This window comes from Tachyglossus aculeatus, chromosome X3, assembly GCF_015852505.1.
Source record: "Tachyglossus aculeatus isolate mTacAcu1 chromosome X3, mTacAcu1.pri, whole genome shotgun sequence".
Classification (NCBI taxonomy): Eukaryota; Metazoa; Chordata; class Mammalia; order Monotremata; family Tachyglossidae; genus Tachyglossus; species Tachyglossus aculeatus.
Genome location: NC_052099.1, coordinates 25982932 through 26003341, shown reverse-complemented (window position 1 = coordinate 26003341; position 20410 = coordinate 25982932). Strand labels below are relative to the sequence as shown.

Genomic DNA, 20410 nt, shown 5'->3' with positions numbered 1-20410 from the left:
GAAAATTCCTAAAACATCTCATTTTAAGACTTGGAATGAAGTGTTAACAGGCGTGATCGTGTAGCCATTTGGAAACTTTGTAAATTAACATGACACAGTTTCTGTAAAATACATACGTGGTTTAGTGGAAAGAGCACGAGCTAGGGAGTCAGAGGTTGTGATTCTAATCCCAGCTCCACTGTTTGTCAGCTGTGTAACTTTGGGAAAGTCACTTCACTTCTCTGTGCCTCAGTTACCTCATCTGTAAAATGGGGATTAAGACTGTGAGCCCCATGTGGGGCAACCTGATTGTCTTGTATCTACTCCAGAGCTTAGAATAGTGCTTGGCACATAGTAAGCACTTAACAATAATAATAATGATGATGATGGTATTGTTAAGCACTAACAAATACCATCATCATCGTCATCATCATGTGAAATTACTGTATCAAGGGAATGTTAATGACCTTAACAATAGTAGAACTCAAGTATATTTTAGTAGCCAATTTTCGGTCTTTATTTCCTGAAGTGTTCTTCCTCCCACTCTTTCCTCCTTCTTCCTTTAACTCTTGCTCTCTCTTCCTGTTTCCCTCCTCACTTACTCAGTTTTTTGACCTAGGAGTTTGGCTTAAATTTTAAAAATAAATAAATAAATAAAGCAGGCCTAATCGGAATTAGCAAATTCAGTCTTCTCATTTGTATTCTGTTCCATTTGGTTTCAGAGGGACTCCGTAGAGAGGCAGCATGGCTCAGTGGAAAGAGCCCGGGCTTTGGAGTCAGTGGTCATGGGTTCAAATCCCAGCTCTGCCACTTGTCAGCTGTGTGACTTTGGGCAAGTCACTTCACGTCTCTGCGTCTCAGTTACCTCATCTGTAAAATGGGGATTAAGACTGTGAGCCCCCCATGGGACAACCTGATCACCTTGTAGCCTCCCCAGTGCTTAGAACAGTGCTTTGCACATAGTAAGCGCTTGATAAATGCCATTATTATGATTATTATTGTGTCTAATATGTAGCTGCAAACACATCCTTCATTTTTGATGACACAGGTGACTGTTTTTGGTAGAGTCTATCCAAGCACCTCTATCTCTTCTATCTCACCGCCAGTCTCTTGCCCGCTTCCTGCCTCTGGCTTGGAATTCCCTCCCTCCTCATATCTGACAGACAATTACTATTCCCCCCATTCCAAATCCTTACTGAAGGCATATATTCAATAAGCCTTCTCTGTCTAAGCCCTCCTTTCTCCTTCTCCCACTGTCTTCTACATCTCCCTGACTTGCTCCTTTTAATCAGCCCCCCATCCAGCCCCACAGCACTTATGTACATAACTGTAATTTATTTATCTGTGCTAATGTCTGCCTCCCGCTCTAGACTTTAAGCTTGCTGTGGACAGGGAATGTGTCTGTTTATTGTCATATTGTACTCTCCTAAGTACAGTGCTCTGCAGAAAGCAAGTGCTCATTCAATATGATTGCCTGACTGACTGTCTCCTAATAAAATACTTCCATGTCATATGTTTGAGACTTTGTTGCCCTTCTTGGGTGTATTCCATTTCAGTAATTGCTTGGGTTTTCCCTCAGCACTCCTTCACGACCTCATAAATGACAGTCTTCTTGTCAGTCATCGGTACTTATTGAGCACTTACTGAGGGAAGAGCACTGTACTAAACACTTGGGAGAGTATAGAATGAAAGGATTGGTAGACACATTTCCTGCCCATGGTGAGCTTGCAGTCTAGAGGGGGAGCCAAATATTAATATCAATAAATAATTTCCATAATTTATGTGAGTGCTGTGGGGCTGAGGGTGGGATGAATGCCAAATTCCCCAAGGGAACAGAACTAAGTGCAAGGGTCCTTTTCCCTTTTGATCATCTGACATGGGAGCATCTGAACAAGTCTGGAAAGGTAATCAACATTTAATATTATCGCATTCAGGTCTCTCCACCTTTATAAATTTATGTATGGTTGCCTTTGCCAGCATTTATCAAAATTGAACCGAATATTTACGGAAGGTTTTCACCCAGTAAACATTTCCCTATGGGAAAAAATATGACAACTTAAATGGTTAAAATGGTTCCAAGGGCAACCATTTTTTGTATAAGTGTTAATGGGGAAGTATACCCTATAAAAATGAGAAGAAAAATCAAGTCTTTTCTGTCATTTTTTTTCTTTCTCTCCACTTCCCTTTATGGTGAAAATAAATGAAGGGTTTTTAAAAAATTTTTAAATCTACCTAAACATTTAGAGTTCTCTTCTGCAGTTCCTTTTAACCACAAAGGTCTAACAGTAAAGTTAAAAGTGAGATTAATGGCATTCTATAATAAATGTCTCAAATATTACTCAGCCCTGCCTTTCTCAGTTAATGTTGCCTTCTGTTTAGAGATCGGTTTTTCTCCATAAAAAAAATAATGCTTTCTTTCAGGATAAGGTTAAATTTTTGCTCTTGAGGGCCATAGATACTGGAGATAGTGGTATTACATCCTGTTAAATCTCAATGCATCACTTAGTTAAATATATAAGAACTGCTTAAGAGCCAACACCATTTGGTTGCAAAATATCTTTTAGGAATCATATATATTTATGATTTATATATATATTCTGAAGTGTTGTTCCATCCCTTGTCAATGGCTTTGTTGAGATTTTTGTAGATGATTCCATACGTTTGGGAAAAACGTAGCTTCTTTTAAGTCAGTGTACTTTCAGTGGATCGTTTCTAAATTGTACCTAAATCCCCATGCTAAATTTAATGTCAGAAGTGCTGTCATTAATCTCTTTCTAAGCCACTTATCCTCTTGCAAAGCGGTAGAGGATTAGCCCAGTGTCTGTGGGGAAAGTCAGGTTGATCTGCTTTATCTAAAAAGGGTTATTGATGCATCTCCATAGCCTTCATCATTGAAAACCTTGAAAGAATGTATAAATCTAACTCTGCCCTTTGCGCTTTCTGTCTAGCAGTGCAGCAAAAAAGCTCCTGGTTCACTGTTATGGATTTTGAAATCTTCTGGAATCATCTCCAACCGGCCCTGGCCACGGATAACTCTGACGGTGACAACCACCACCATAATACTGATGATGGCCATTTTCAACATGGTAAGTCAGCTGTTGTCATGTCTCAGGACTCTTGCCTACTAAACAGTTTCCCCATATGTGCCCTAGATACTTTTTTTAACTGGGACTTGTGATATCTTGATGAGGTAACATGCCAACAACAGGTTGCTGTGACTGAGCTTCTAGGACCCAGTGTCCGGAGAATGAGGCCCGTTCCCCCTGAGAGAGAAGGAGAGTGGATGTCTCTCTTCCCACTGCTCTTTCAGGGCCAATGAGTACAGCCAGAAAGTTGAAGGGAAGATGATGGCCCTGACAACAAGTGTTAGGCTAGCAGAATAAACTAAGAATGAACCCGAAGCCGCCTCCTGGTATTAAAGCCAATCCAGCAATGCAATTAAAGTGATAACTTTAAAAAGTGATATCTAAACTCTGAGCTATTAAAAAAATACAGATGGGATTTTAGTAAGAGGCACATCAATAGTTTAACATGTGGGTAGGCATAAGGAAAAAGAAGTTCTTTTACTTGTCCCTAATGGATTTCAGTCCCAAGGATAGCAGTCTAGTAGGCCATCCTCTGCCAAAGGCTGCAATTCCGGAGAAAAGATACATTTCTTAGAAGCAGTGAAGAGAGTGTCTAGAGGGATGTTTGAAAACTCAGAGGGTCTTGAATATTAGCTGAAGCAATTTTATGGCTTTCTGTATTCATGACTATGGATTTTAAATTCAAAAGCAAGCTACGCCTAGTGAGTCATGGCCACACATTCTGAAATAAACAGCACTCTGGATTCATGATAGATGGTTAAATCCTCCTAATTGGATCTTAAAGGCTATTCCACCAAAGCCTTGAATCTTTTTTATGGGGAAGCCTAATTTCAGACAATGACTACATTCAATTTCAATTTAAAACCTCAGACACAATCCAGGGACTTAACCAGTGTCACAATACTGGAGCTAATGCAGAACTTCATTTAGTTTGAAATTCCTCAGTTAATCTGAGAGAGGGAGCAAAGAGTTCCCTAATTAAATCCGCCGAGGATTTGAAGTGGTGATGCATCCTAAATGTCTTTGAGAAAGGGATTCAAATTCAGTAGCATCTTGATAAGCAGGTGAAAATAAACAAAATGAGGATCCAAAAAGACAAATATGGTGGGCATCACCCAAAAAAGAATCAATAGACGATTTAGCAGTGAGTCACGAGAGTGTGCATATAACTGGACATTACTGAAAAGGAGTGAGGCCTAATGTTAAGAGTACGGGCCTACAGTCAGAAGACCTGGGTTCTAATTCCAGCTCTGCCACTTTTTTTTTAAGTATTTATTAAGCGCTTACTATGTGCAAAGCACTGTTCTAAGCACTGGGGGAGAGATATACAAGGTAATCAGGTTGTCCCACGTAGGGCTCACAGTCTTAATCCCCGTTTTACAGATGAGGTAACTGAGGCCCAGAAAAGTGAAGTGACTTGCCCAGAGTCCCACAGCTGACAATAGGCAGAGCTGGGATTTGACCCCATGACCTCTGACTCCAAAGCCCTTGGGCAAGTCACTTGACTGCTGTGTGCCTCAGTTTCCATATTGGCAGAAAGGGGATTAAATACCTGTTTTCCCTCCCACTTTGACTGTGAGTACCATGTGGGACAGGAACTGTGATTACCTGATTATCTTTTATCTGCCCCAGTATTTTCTACAATGGGTGGCACATAGTAAGCTCTTAACATATGCCACTATTATCGTTACTATCTTTATTATCATTATTATTAGAGGCCTCTTATTTGCAAGTGAGCCCCCCAGCTTGTGCTATCTTCCCCAAGTAGCACTGATGATGACAAAGAGAGGAAAGTAAGTTGTTACTCTTGTTTGCTAACACCACTGTATAGCCTCTCCCCACAGCTGGCACCCTTCTCTGTCACTCCATGGTCTTATCTGACCAGCGCTGAGGAGAACTGAAGCAGGTGTAGAAGAAGCCTTATATACTCACATCGCTTCCCAATGGACTCCCCTGTGGGCCGGGCAGACCCCTCAGACACCATTTATTCCAACGGTAGTTTTTTCCCATCTCAGTGGAGCCAAAGAGATTCATCCTATCTGTATTATAAGTAGGGCCAACCAATCTGATTTGGACTTTACATTTTATTGTTGAAACCTAATTTAAACTCTCATAGAGCACCCTGTCCTTCTAACTGGCAGAACCAATGGCTTGGAGGCAGGAATTACTTACTTACCTATATTTCCTAAGCCTTACTCTGTGCAAAGCACTCTACTAAATTCTGGGGTAAGTGCAACATAAACAAGTCAGACAGGATCATCGGTAACATATGGGGCTCCCCGTCTATTAATTCATCCTTAGCATCCTTAACGCTGTTCTTGCTCTGCTGTTAATTTTCTTTGCACACTCAGTCAAGTTATTTAAATGCCTCATCTGTATCATGAATTCTCTAATAAAATTCCCAAATACTCTGAGAAATTTAAAGTTGCAAGGGTTGAGTGGGATGAGTGCTCTTAGAGAATGGATATTTGAGGCAAAGTGAACTTTCTCTGTTCTGGGCTTCAGAGCTTTCCAGAAGTCAGATAGCTCCTTCAACAGAGACCTAATTGTCAGGTCCTAGGCTACCATATCATAACCCTATTTATGTTCTAACTTACTTCAAAGCGGTAACTTAGGCAGGAGAGACTCTACCTCTAGGGCTCATTTTAATTTGTCATTCTTATTTCAGAAAACATAGCAAAGATGATCCATTTTCATTCAGATTTGTAGTTTTTTTGATACTTTTAATAAAAATAAATTACTGGTCATTGTTGTGGCTGTAGTGTGCTCATAATCTCAGGATAGTTCATGATATTTGCATAGGATAAAGAATATAAGTCCAGTATTAAAATGAGGTCCTAGAATTCTGACTTCGTGAAGTAGATCTAATAAGAGATTACAACATTTTCATTAATTTATATGAGGTTGTGTTTCTGCCTAGTGGAAAAGTGAACTCTCTTAAATCTCTGGAGAAGATAAATAGCATATAGTCCTTTTAAGAGAATGATTTCCTTTAAAACAACCATCTTTAAACCATAATAGAAGCAGTGATGGTTAACAAGCTAAGAAGGAAAATTTAGACTCCATTTGGGAGTTGGAGCTCTAATCTCGTGAACCACATGCATTCGACCTAGAAGAAGAATGACTGACAGGTGGTTTAGTCTCAGGCTACAAATGTTTCATGAGTTAATCATTTAGGGCTACAATGTTCTGCAGTACAAAGGAGTATTTGAAAGGAAAATAAATACAAGTTAGCTATCAAGAGATATGAGAGTGTTTTGGGGGTTTTCCTCACACTGCAAGTGGATGTTTTACTAAAATGAAGGTGGGAGAAGCCAGATCAGAGACACATCCAAAAGTACGATGGATCATCCTTAGAGAAAGAAATAAGTGGCTCTTCCTCAGTTTCCTTCCAACTTCGCAGGTGCTCGGGGGCAGAGGCTGAGCTAAATTAAATTTGTTCTGTTCATGAAAGCCTGAAGAAAGATCACTGCTCTTTGGGCCCTTACATTTTTCACTGACACAGTTGAACTGTGGTGTTAATAAGCACCGAGAGGTGTGAGACCTAGTCTACTGTTCCAGATAGATGGTTCTGACACACTCGTCAGCCAAGAAAATCAAACACTGCAGATGCCAAAAATGGGGCATTAGAAATCAATCCCTTTCCATCCTTGGCATAGAATGCCTTTGACACAACTTGGAATTCAAAGATGGGAGTGATTCTTTATTCTCCACCATCTGAGTGTTTGCAGGACATGATGTCTCCATCTCATTCGTTCATTCAATCGTATTTATTGAGTGGTATTTGGCATTGCAGTCGTTTTAGTGCTGAATCTCTGGGTAGTCATACAGTATCAATCACCATAAAATGGTGAGATCAAAGGACCCAAAGGTATTGGAAGAAAAATGGAGAAGAAGAGCTTAGGAACAGTTTCAACTTAACTTCTCCCAGTAGAAAATAAGGATTTGCAGAGCCGTGCAATTCCTTGGTGCCTCTTTGGTGAAAGGAAAAGGGCAAGCACTCAACAGAGTAAGTCGGTCAGTCTTCTGTAGTGAGCGCTTACTGTGTGCGGAGCATTGTACTAAGGGCTTGGGAGAGTACAACACAGCAATCTAACAGACACCTTGTCTGCCCACAGCGAGCTTACAGTCCAAAGGGAGAGCAGCAAACACACATGCCAAGGTGGTTCTGTCAGTCGCCCCAGCTGCCAGGCACCTGAAGCTTTGCTGAATCTCGGCCTATTCACTGAAGGTCTTCGAGGGGCCGAATCACACCCTCTCACAAAGCCATCACAGCAGCTGAATGGCTGGCCCCTTCCAAAAAGCTAAAATGACTGCAGCGCAAACAACCATATTCTTTTCTGCTTTTGCTGGACGTGTCATTGTGTCCAACCTTCCTCTTCCAAGCAGGAGCATTGCAATCAATGTCTGGGTGGCTTTCATTCCACCACTGCGCTCAGTCTATCTTTACAGCAGCCAGACAGGAAAAGAAAGAATATCACGCTGGTAATAAGCCATTTGAAAAAGAAGAAGAGATTTTAAAAAAGCCCAGGATTGATTAATTCTTTTGGAGGAAAGCTCTGAGAATAAGTTACTTCCAAGCTCAGAAAAACAAGAAAGATTGAAGTTTAATCTGGTTGTGGATGCAGACACACAAGAAGGATTATGGACTGAATTTCAAGAGGGAGGGAAGAGAGCATTCACTATTAACATGAATAAGCCTTGAGACCTCTAAAGTACATTTCTCTTTCAGTAGCAGTCATTTGAAGGATAACTGCTAAGCAATTGGTGTTTTGTGGCTGACTATGAATGTACTTTCTGTTTTTATCATGAATGTTTAAAGTTGTAGACTCATTTTATGTAGTGTGACCTAAGCAAGATGAAAGGATTATGTAATATTTCTCCTGCTTTCTAAACTTCGTCCTGTTGGTAGACTGTGTTGTCACTCCACGTGAGCAGGGAAGTACTGATTGGTGATATCTGTGTGCCAGAATAGAAAACCCACTTCCAAGCAGTTAGAAGCATTCCTCCCCATTTCTAATTTAATTCTGAAACAAGCAGCTGACAGATGCTCCTGGAGAAGAACAGATGGTCTATCTGACATTGCCCTCACTGTGTTCTAACTGATGACTGGGGAGTTTATACAACAGTCATTCATTTCTTACTCAGGTAGAAAACTTTCAGTAGGCGTTATGAAAGTTAACGTTTAAACCATATGTAGGCACAAATCTGTGAAGAAAGACAGTTCACCTTTTTCATTTGCTACAAGGGATCCGGAGGAAGTAATTACAAAGCAAGCCTTCACCCTGATAAACTCTTTTTTTGATCTAGCTTAGCTGTAGCTGCTAACATGCTCGATTATTTTCCCACAGTTTTTCCTGGATGATGCAATGCTAACTATCTCACCCAGCTTGAATACGTCGAACTCAAGTTTTCCTCACTTGAACGATGAAGCGATTCTGTATATACAAAGCTATTTTTTCCTACCTGTAAGTACACTTTGTTTTCTCTTGTTATCTACAGTATTCCCCTATATCCATAAGTTAGGTAGGACCACCAAGGTCAGGAAGGATGCAGCTCCAGTTCCAGTGTTATTTTAGTTCCGAATGCATTGTAGAGCTAAATTCAGAGATCAGATGAAGACCTCTTCATCTCATGCCAGCCCAATGTAGGGCTGCATCATTCTGCTGTAGTCTGCTGGTGCCTTGCTCTTCTCAGTTCTATTAATAAAACAGGGTCACTATGATGGAACTGTATTACTTGTCTTCCAAGATCTTGGAAGATCCATCTTTGAGCTTCTCAGAACACTCTTTGGCTATCAGTGAACAGAGGTGAAGAGGTGTGAAGGCTGTCCTGATCCAATTCAGATGATCTGGAGGTGTCCTAAAGACTCAAAAAATGTGTGTGTGTGCATGTGTGTGTGACTTATGAATGTAATGACAGACCTTGTAATTGTGTGTGCGCATCTCGGGCCACACTGATAAAGATTTTTCCATCTTTAAAGTGATTCAAATCCTTTGGTTTTTCCATTCCTCCCAGACTCATAGGGGTAGATAAGAGAAATAGACAGGGAAAGTCCAAACGATCATACATTCATTCAATCGTATTTATTGAGTGCTTACTGTGTGCAGAGCACTGTACTAAGCACTTGGGAAGTACAAGTTGGCAACATGATTCTGAATAGGGACATCATAGATGAATCCAAACCAAGCACTGCGGTCCCTGCAGGCAACACTGACTTCTTCTGTGTTGGCTAGAAATCCATCAATCAGTAGGACAAAATTGACAGCTTCGTGCCGAGCACTTGGGGGAGTAGAGCAGAGTAAGAAGACGTGATCCCTACCCTCAAGGATTGGGTTCTGTAGCTCTTGATCATGAGGGCCCACCCTGCAACCATGTTTTGCCCTGATCCCCCCATCAGAAATAGCTTGGCTCCAAGCCCAAGACAAAAAAAATCCCCTTCTTCTGGCAAAAATGTAATGCACACCAGAGGTGCAGAGTGCTGGACAGAGCAGGAGAAAATCAGGGAATCTTTCTTCTCCCCTTCTCATCCCGGCCTATCATCTTAACTGCCCCGGGGCCCATGTCTTAAAATAGGCTGCAGTGGTTACAGCAGCTGAGAGAAATCCTGGGTAAGGGGAGGAAGAGGCAGGAAAAACATCCTCTGACATTTCCCAGCAGCTTCTTCTCTCCCTTGCTTGCCTGAAGTAAACTATGAAGTTTCTTAGAGACAACTTCCCCCTTTAGGAGGCCTATTTTCTATCCTTTTATGTAATGATTTTTTTTTTCCTGAGTGCTGTTATTCTCCCTAATTTGATATCAACTTTCCAAAGTAAGGCAACTTGGCTGGAAAAGAAACTTCAAAGTAAGTCCAGCTAGTTATTTTAGATTAAATTCAGCAGAGCGTGATTGGTCCTACTTAAGGCAATTCTGCAATCACTTTGAATTTAATTTAGATAATTCTGAACATGACCTTATTTTAAGTAGAAACAAATTATTAAACACTGTGGGGGAGGAGGGGCAGGGAGGGGAAATCAAAGCTTAAATTTATTTTATCTGGCTGTTCTGTGAAAAGCACTCAGCAGAGCTTTGTTTCTGAATGAGTACCTAGAGGCCTAGGTTAATTCAGTATCATGTAAGCCAGCAAGGCAGAAATGTTTTGGAGAGATCATTCCCAGAATGGCTTTTCAAAAAGACAGTTACATTTACTATTGAACAGAAAATCCCCTAATGCTCACGTGCCATGTGAATTTCTCCTCCACTGGTGTAATTGTATCATTAACTGAGGCAATATTCCCCATATTCATAGAAGTCCCAAAGCAGCAATGGATAGAGCCTGGCTTCCTCTCAAAATGACATGGAAGAACATTAGGAAGCAGCTTTGTGAATGTGTGGGGGGACATTTGTGCTTCTCTAAAACTAATCATGCTGCTGTCTTGTATGCAAGACCACAAATAAGACATGGGTTTAAACTTGAAATATAAGTTGTTAGCATGGTCCAAATGATTTGAACTCTGAATTGAAATTGGGACACATCATTATTGCATCCTCTTTCTCCCATTCAGGGCTCCACGGGATATCACATTTCTTCCCCACTACACCCAGTTCTCTCCCAGAAGCAGAGACTGGCCAAGAATCACTCTCTGGGCAGCCACTGCTTGTGCCCTGCTGTCATCACAATTTCCCTGTGCAAGTCACCCTGGGGACATGCTAGGGGCAAAGTTTACAAGAAGCAAGAAATGGCAACAAAGATGATGACCAAATTGTCCACATAAAAATAATAAGAATAATAATGATGGTATTTGTTAAGTGCTTACTATGTGCCAAGCACTGTTCTAATCGCTGGAGTAGATACATGATAATCAGGTTGTCCCAAGTGGGGCTCACAGTCTTAATCCCCATTTTACAGATGAGGTAACTCAGGCACAGAGAAGTGAAGTGACTTGCCCAAAGTCACACAGCTGGTACGTGGCAGAGTCGGGATTAGAACCCATGACTTCTGACTCCCAAGTCTGGGCTCTTTCCACTTAGCCACACTGCTTCTCTAGTCTAGTCCTAATTCCATGAAGTCCTGTAATATAAAAATTCAGTTTAAAGACCCCAGGTATCAAAATCAGCCCAACTCAGAAAAAACAATCCCTTTGAAAAGGATGGATATCTTTGGTGGAAATTCATATTTTGGTATATTTTTGCTCTGGCCTATCAAGTGATCAGTCGTTGATTCTTGTTTGTCTTAAAGGATTTGATTTTAGTTGCTTTGGTGTCCGATGACTTTTATTAAGCCAACCACAGCATCAGTTTTCCTATCAATTTTGAGAGGCCATATCATATCTAAGTGCTATGACAGGAGAGATTCATCTTCTCCTACCCCTGCTTGAGTCATACCACCATCTCTTTATAGATCTCCCACAACCTTTGGCCCACTTACTGGGGGCAAATTAAGACTCTATTAATTATTAATATAAACGAGCTCAGTTTTTCAACAGCAAACATCGTTCCAGCAAATTAAGGCCTTCGCTGGTTCCTCTACTGACCAACCAAATAACAGGGGGGCCCATATTAATGTGCGCCACTTAACAAATTGGTCCGTCAGCCAGCTGAGAGTGCCTTGACTCTGAACCAGCAGCTAAGTGGAAAGGCCCAGAATTTTGCAACTTCCACTATGAAGGCTTCTCTTTTTTAAGGCTGAAGTGTTTGGTGAGTTGCTTGGAGAGGGAGCAGAGCAAGGTAAAGGTGAGATGATTCATTCAATCGTATTTATTGAGCGCTTACTGTGTGCAGAGCACTGTACTAAGCACTTGGGAAGTACAAGTTGGCAACATATAGAGACGGTCCCTACCCAACAGTGGGCTCACAGTCTAGAAGGGGGAGACAGAGAACAAAACAAAATATATTAACAAAATAAAATAAATAGAATAAATATGTACAAATAAAATAGAGTAATAAATACGTACAAACATATATACATATAGACAGGTGCTGTGGGGAAGGGAAGGAGGTAAGGCAGAGGTGATGGAGAGGGGGAGGAGGGGGAGAGGAAGGAGGGAGCTCAGTTTGGGAAGGCCTCCTGGAGGAGGTGAGCTCTCAGCAGGGCCTTGAAGGGAGAAAGAGAGCTAGCTTGGCGGATGTGAGGAGGCCTCCCTGCATGGTGGCAGTTATCTGGGTGAAAAAAAATCAAACAGGAGAGTGGAATCAAATCTCCCAACAGATTCCAGATGAACCCATCCTCCCTGGATTCTCCGAACCAGAGCTACTCTTTTCTAGATTAGACTCTTGGAGCGTCCCCAGGCCAGAGTGGACTTTTCACACCTCTATAGGCCTTCTTCTGCTCGGGACCTACATCCCCTGGTTTGGAACCACAGCCCCCACATTGAGCCAGCCACTGGGGCACCTGTCCTGAGGCCTTCTAGGACCTTAGAAAAATCCTGTTTACATTTTAAAGCCCAAAGTATTTGCTTTAAAAAGAACTAGATGGAAAGACATCACAGAAAGATTTCATAAGGAAATGAGAAGCAGCATGGCTCAGTGGAAGGAGCCCGGGCTTTGGAGTCAGAGTTCATGGGTTCAAATCCCGGCTCTGCCAATTGTCAGCTGTGTGACTTTGGGCAAGTCACTTCACTTCTCTGGGCCTCAGTTACCTCATCTTTAAAATGGGGATTAAGACTGCGAGCCCCCAGTGGGACAACCTGATCACCAGCGCTTACAACAGTCCTTTGCACATAGTAAGTGCTTAATAAATGCCATCATTATTATTGCTATTATTATAAGGAAGACACTGTTAGCCGAGTTGGGAGTTTTGTTTTAATGATAAAACTAATTGAAACTGTAAATGTGTAGAGCAATGCAGTATACTGCTGTTCATATTTAATCAATATGGGAGTCCAGATAAGAAGGTTCAGGACCCTGGATTCGTGGCCAAATATCTTCTTTATGGAGTTACAACATTTCCAGAGAGGGCAGAAGAGTAGCTGAAAGGGTGGAAGAGTGGATGGAACCAACACAGATAATAAGCCATACCTTTCCTCCTTTCTCACATGTACGGCAACGTGTTCCATATTAGCATTACATTCATTTATATTTTAAGTCAAGTATTCTTTTCTGATTTGCAGCTAAACCAGCTAGGTAAGGTACTGTAAAGCTGGCTGGGCTTTTCTACTGTTATATTTTCCTCACTTGCCTGTTCATTCTATTAGATACTAAAGGTTTGTCTCGTTTGTTTCTCATGTACTAGTACTTCATATATAGCTGCATTCTTGGACTGATATCCTGTTCTGTTTTCCTGCGGATAAACTATGAATTGAAAATGGTGATAATGCTGATTGCATTGGTGGGTTACAATATCATCCTCCTGCACACTCATGCTTCCATACTGGATGAGTACAGCAGGGTTCTGTTTCGAAGGTAGGTTGCTATTCTGCCCTCTCTCTGTGCTGTCTTTTCATTGTCAGTTAAAATTCAGAGTGCTGAATAATTGCAAAGTCATATAATGCTTGTTATCATTATATAGTTAGACTATATCATTATAGAAGCCAAAATGAGATGGAGTGATCAGCTGTAATATTGTTGGAATACAGAAGTATTGAAAGAAGATATTGGAAGAGAGATACACATTTATAATTCAATAATTCGCTATGTGTACTTCATATACTTGCCTACAAGAGACTCAATATGAGAGTCTCAATGTTTATAAGAGGCTCGTTAAAAGAAACCATGGTGTGATTATTCGGGAGGCCTTCTGACAGAGAAACAGATACTTTACATTTGTACTTTTATTCTCATTATAAAACTTGTCAGAAAGGAATCCTCAGGAATGGGAACCTTTGACAGTTGCCACAGAGTGGTTATGCAACAAAGATAGCAGTTCCTCCCGTCTGTTGTTATTGGCTATTTCTCTATTGTTATCCAGTGCTTGGAACAGTGCTTTGCACATAGTAAGCACTTAATAAATGCCATGATTATTATTATTATTATTCTAGTCCCACTGCCATGGTAAAATCTAGGACAATTTATTTTGGCCTTAATGGACATTGTCCGAATCTTCATTATAGTAACTGATCAGTCGCTATAAGTTGGACAGGGAAGAAAGTCTAAACCTTTTTTTTTTTTTTGGAAGCCATCTATCATTTTACAGTAGATGGATTTTTATAAAATTAAGGGATCAAGTTACAAAAGATGATAATGTGCCAGATATGTGAAAGTTTTAGTAGAGGAATTAATATGAGATGGAACTATCATCTCGAGTGAAAATTGCTGCCCCAACTACTTTTCTTTCCTTCCTACTCTCAGAAACAAGGTATTTGTTTATGCCTGAAGAGCTTGATTAATACATTAATACTTGGAATTCTAGTAATGGCTACACAGAATAGCAATCAACAATATCAGTGATGTTTTAATAGAAGGAAAGTACAAATATTTGTATCGTTGCTTAGATTTTTGCACTGTGTGCTGATGATCAAATCCAGAGTAAAATCCAAACTTATTCAAAAGCTGTAGTATAGCCATGGATATTTTAGGCAAAATCATGGATCGTGAAATTATGTCCGAACTTGAACTGCTGAAATAGTCTTGTAAGTTAAAAGAGGTGTGATGTGTCATGTCTATAGTAAATGATATTTGAAGATGGAGCTATAAAATGTGAAAGGGTAGCCTTTCTTCTGAAATGTGGAATTTTCCTCTCTTTTTTTGTTTTTGATTGTACAAATCAACGTACTGAATTGACTAATTGAAGGTGCTGTTTGCCACTCTTGATCCTTCAAATGCATTTGTTTTGCTCTTGTCTTCGCTTTAGAGTAACTTCATGAAAAAGGAAGTCATGCAGTTTTTCAACGTCCTTGATGTCCCTTTTGTATAATTTATAAAACTATAGAAGCCTTTTTCCACCCCCAAACGCCACAGAAGTTTATTTCCCCTTCCTCTCTCTTCTGACGTTGTGTGGGAGGGACTGGGACTGAGAAGAGCCTTGATGAAATAGCCAGGAGTGTTTGCATGAATCTTTTCAAGATTACTAATAAATAGTAATTTAGGTGATTGGCTACATCACCCCAGTTTGCTTTCAGTTTGCTACTCAACATGATTTGTTACATCACTCCTAACAGTAGAATAATGTCACTTGTCAATGCTTAGTCTTGTCAAGTTTTAAATGAAGAGTGAACATGACCCTACTAGGTATGAGTAAAAATTTCTAATCCCTCAGAAACACTGGCACCAACAAATCGGACTAACATCCTCCAGCTCCTGAGATTGGCTACTTGCATGTTCTTTAGGGTTTAGACCAGTTGTGACTAGTTATTTACTGCAGTCAGTAAACAAGTCTAAACTTAGTCTTCACCAGTATAAATTTCCAGGACGAATAGAAAGTCCACATCCTCTCAACTTAAAACACCTTCCGCTTCTATTCTGTAAAATTCAGATTCACATGGAATGAAAGAGAGGATGGAAGGGCAGAGAATGGAACTGTTGATGCCTTTCTAATTAATTGGACTTTTCTGAGATTTCTAGAGTTGAGCAGGAGGGGGTTCTAAAAATCTCTCTTAAATTCTAAATGACTTTGCTTCAGACAAATGCAGCATGGAAATCCCAAATGTTTCAATGCACTATGATGTATTTTGATTGGGGCAGTTAATGGGTACTGAATTTCCCTTTCATGGGTATAAAGATGTAAAACATGTTTCACATCAGAAGCAAACAGAGAATCTGCTGAATGGGAATGTCCTGTAAGCGAGGAAAATGCTCCAAGGTAGCCAAGGTTTTGGGGAGAGCCATGGACATTCGTCATGACAGATGCTAGAGGACCTCTCAGTGATTCAAGTGTTTCCTACAGGCTTGAAAAAGTACTCGCCCTCTGGAAGAACAGGAGAAACGTGAAGCTCTCACCACCTATGATATCAGTGCCTAAAGTTGTTTCTAAATGATGCCTAAAAAGTAGAAATGAATCAAAATTTAGATGTCCTGAGACAGCCGCAACCAATCAATCAGTAGTATTTATTGAGCACTCACTCTGTGCATTGTCGAGAGCTACTCGCTTGATAGAGCACAAAAGAATGAGTAGACATGATCCCTGTCCTCAAGAATTTAAAATAGAATGGGACAGACAGACACTGAAATAGATTACATGTGTGGAGATGTAACCAAGTAAGATTCGTACGGCAGCATCGTGTGGGGAGGGGAAGGAGAAGTACTTCCATGTTTAGGGAGTGAGCACTTAAGTGCCTAGGTGAATGTGATACTATGAGCTTTCATTCAGGTTTTGGATTCCTAGTCTGTTCAATGATGTTTGTTTTTAATCATAATGAAGAATTAACCAGAAAGCTATTGCATCCAAGAGAGACCTTGAGTGCTTCATTTCTTCTGGAAGCCAGAACATTCAGAGTCGTTCTCCCGAGCAGCTGCCTTACGTACTAGTACCATAGTCTCTATTAAGCGCTTACTGTGTTCAGAGCACTGTGCTAAATCCTGGGAGAGAATACACAGTCACAGTCTCTCTATTTCCCAGGGCTCACAGTCAAAGAAGCTATAAACAAAGAGGTTGCAGCTTAGATGAGCAGGTTTACTAGTTCTTGCTCTTACCTGTCTCTGCCTTTTCTTATTTAGAACTCCTGCGACAGTGAGGTCAGCCTCTTTGTTCTTCCAGTAAGTCTCAGAAGAACAGGAAGGGAAGTCTGTAAATTGTAAATTAGAGAGGGTCTGTGGTTCTGTAGTTTCCACATCCCTCAGAGACCCAACTACCTGAGAGATGTGAGACCGGCAGATTTGTATTATTCTCTGGCATCTTGCCAAATACATGCCCGGGTTACATGCTCTTCTGGCTTCTGCTAACTAAGCAATGCTTTCACCACCTCATAACTCATTTTTAAGGGTGAAAAGTCAATTCGTAAATGGAATAATGGAATGGAATGGAATGGATTTTTTTTTTAAAAAAAAGCATTTTGCAAGTTTGTTACTAGCTATCGCTGATATTGTTCATGTATGATGATGCTGGCTGTAATCTTGCAAGAAAATATTGTCTTTTTTATATAGTATTTGTTAAGCGCATATTATGTGCCAGGCCCTGTACTAAGCGCTTGGGTAGGTACAACTAATCAAACTGAACACAGTCCATGTCCCACGTGGTGTTCACAGGTTTTATCCCTATTTTACAGCTGAGGTAATTGAAGCACAGAGATGTTAAGTGAATTGCCCAAGGTCACAAAGCAGACAAGTGGCAGAGCTGGGATTAGAACCCATATCCTTCTGACTCCCAGTAGGCCATGCTGCTTCTCTACTGTGAAGGAAGAAATTTAAAATATCACTGATGCTATGAAGTAATACTGAGAAAATATAACACTCCCGTATTAGCTCTGGGCTAGCTTTTCATCCCTTTACTGTTCCAACTCTACCGCCTGAAAATATGTTAGGGAGAATGAAAATGCTCTGAGTGACAGATTGGACGGGCACATGCTGAATGGGCAAAGAAGCATTTAGTCAATAGGTGAACTGTTCCAAAATGAGATGGTATCTCAGGATATTGTTGCAGAACTTTAAGAAATGAAGAATAGCTGCTCAAGTCCATCAATCATTCAGCAGTATTCACTGAGTCTTGGGTCTAGATCACACCGCCCAACATTTGAACAAGGCAGCCTAGGAAGAAGAAATGAGAAAAAGAGTATCATAACGGGGAAAAGTCCTTGGTCTCAAGAAACTTGAATTTTCAGTACTTCCTCAGATGTTATTGCTAGAAAAGCAGTTGAAGTGACACTGTCAGCGTAACGAACTGAAGAGAGAAATCAGAACTTTTGCTGATGATTTCAAGAAATCTTAAGTAGTTATTTCAGACATTCGTAGTTTCATTTTTGTTGAAACGAGTGCACTTGGAATCCATGAAGGTTACTTTAGCAATAGGTAGGTTGCTAAGAAAAACGATTAGTGTATCCTGAGAACGTCAGAAGAGGAGCCCCACGTCTGTCCATTGGCACCAAGAAACAGACAGGGTTAAATGAGTTACCTTAATTTTTGCTGGAGATATGGTTTAATTAGAAACCTATTCAAAAATGAACCAAAAGGAATTATGTTTGTTATGCTATAGATGAATTATAATATTCTTATATGTATGTTTTGTTTTATAGACCAGGCATTTGGAAAGACCTAAAGACAATGGGTTCTATGTCTCTATTCATATTTTTCATCACATTGCTTGTTCTAGGTAGACAGGTAAGAACTGCTTCAGTGTACTAATGAGTGTGGTATATGTGCATGAATATGTTTGTGTTTTTATGGTCAAGCAATCATGCCTTAAAAGGGACAGACAATATGAAGAAGAAACAGTGGAAAGAGCATCGACCTGGGAGTGAGAGGATCTGGGTTCCAAACCCAGCTGCACTAAGTGCCTGCTGTGTGACCTTAGGCAAGTCACTTAACGTCTCTGTGCCTCAGTTTCCTCAACTGCAAAATGGGGATTCAGTACCTGTGCTCCCTCCTACTTAGAGTGTGAGCCCACTGTGGAATAGGAACTGAGTCTGACATGATTATCTTGAATCTACTCCAAGCTTAGTCCGGTGCTCGGCACATAGTAAACATATAACAAATCCCATAAAAAAATCAGTTCTTGAAACCTAGTAAGTGCTTAACAAATACCTAAAAAAAGGTAAAAAAGTCACCAAATTATTTTTTTCATATTGTACCATGATGCTCACCCATGTCAAGCATTTGAATATATCTATGGCTCCAGTCAAAAAATGGAAAATGAATAATTAAGCAAGCACTAAATCAATTAACTTAAATAAAGTTGTCTTGAAGACCTGCTGCCTCTAGCTTCATAAATTCCTTTAAAAAACAAATTTATTACAAACCTGTGTAGTGTTCGAAAGCATATTGGCAAGCAAATTTAAAATTCATGACTCCAAATTGACATTCACATTTTTCTAGTTTGCTTTTAACTCTGGAGACTGTAAGGTCCTCTGTAAACTGCAGACTATAAAAGGCTCTGTAAACTGTAGTTGCCACTGTAGACACCTCTGTAGACTGTAGACGCCTCTGTGGATTGTAGACTACTTTGTAGACTGTAGACTGTAAGGTCTTTGTGGGAAGCGATCATGTCTACCTACTCTGTTGTACTGTACTTTCCCAACCATTTACTACAATAGTCTATAAACAGTAAGTGCCCAAAAAGTGCCATTAAAAGAAGACACCTAAGCTTTTTGAAATTCCAAAATAATTATACTTTTTTTATATAGGACAAAGTCTACTTTGCCTTACTGCTGGCCTGTCTTATGAGTCTTCTTGAAACAGGCATAGAAAAACTTGTTTGCTTTCTCAGTAAATTGAAAGTTTGCTGCACAGAGAGGAAAAGCCTCCTTAATTGGAAAGTCAAGCATGCACTTTACAAAATTAATGGTGCTGCCTTTTAAACAGAGAAGTCAGTTCAGTGACAGGAATGTTCCTAGATGGTTTCTATGTAATTAGGAGAAGAAGCCAAGTTCTTGGGGGTATCCTGTGCCAGAATCCTATGAGGGGGCTGTGATTCTCGAGGTCTCAGGGACAGTTGAGATAATGGCCGGTTGAGAGCACCATCAAACTGATATCGGGATTAGCATCTCTTTGACCCTCCTCAAATCTGGACCATGGAGTTATTTTGGGGGTTTATTTCTTGTAATGACTGTCTGACTTTCATACAGAAAGGGAACCTGATAATCTGACACCCTAATTAAGGGAGCATGGTTTAAATGCTTCTTGGTTTATAATAATAGTAATAATGGCATTTATTAAGCGCTTACTCTGTGCAAAGCACTGTTCTAAGTGCTGGGGAGGTTACAAGGTGATCAGGTTGTCCCATGGGGGGCTCACAGTCTTAATCCCCATTTTACAGATGAGGTAACTGAAGCACAGAGAAGTTAAGTGACTTGCACGAAGTCACACAGCTGACAATTGGCGGAGCTGGGATTTGAACCCATGACCTCTGACTCCAAAGCTTGTGCTCTTTCCACTGAGCCACGCTGTTGTTTACTTGCAATGCAGTAATCTGAAGCTGCTTCCCAGAGTCAAAGTGGTGTGACACAGTTTAGTAGAATAATTCAGGCATTCTCCATACTTCCATACTTAACTTTAGTTGTATAGACAACCAAGTCAAATAAGTGAGTTTCAGGACCCCAAAAGTGAGTTATTGAACTAGTGTGAACCTGGCCTTGCCTTACAGGCACATTTGAATTGTGGCATTGATATCACGTGACACTTCCATCATCTTTCAACAGAACAGAGGGTCAAATAAGAGCTCATTTTTCAAGTACCAGTCAGATATTTAAAATGATGGCTTCGATTTCCATCATCCTCCTATATGGTAGGTCTTCATTTAGTCAGAATCTCACTCCTAAAACCCCTGAAATGACTTACTTGAT

The 20410-nt window shown here is 40.4% G+C and overlaps 1 protein-coding gene across 1 annotated transcript in view; it reads left to right on the top strand.

Annotated features, from left to right (window-relative positions):
- ADCY2 (adenylate cyclase 2) overlaps positions 1-20410 on the top strand; it is a 269135-nt gene that overhangs the window by 225980 nt on the left and 22745 nt on the right. The window contains exons 16-19 of the mRNA XM_038770480.1: positions 2928-3065; positions 8417-8533; positions 13276-13445; positions 18146-18230. Of these exons, the coding sequence (XP_038626408.1) occupies positions 2928-3065; positions 8417-8533; positions 13276-13445; positions 18146-18230 (510 nt within the window). The remainder of the gene's footprint in view (positions 1-2927; positions 3066-8416; positions 8534-13275; positions 13446-18145; positions 18231-20410) is intronic.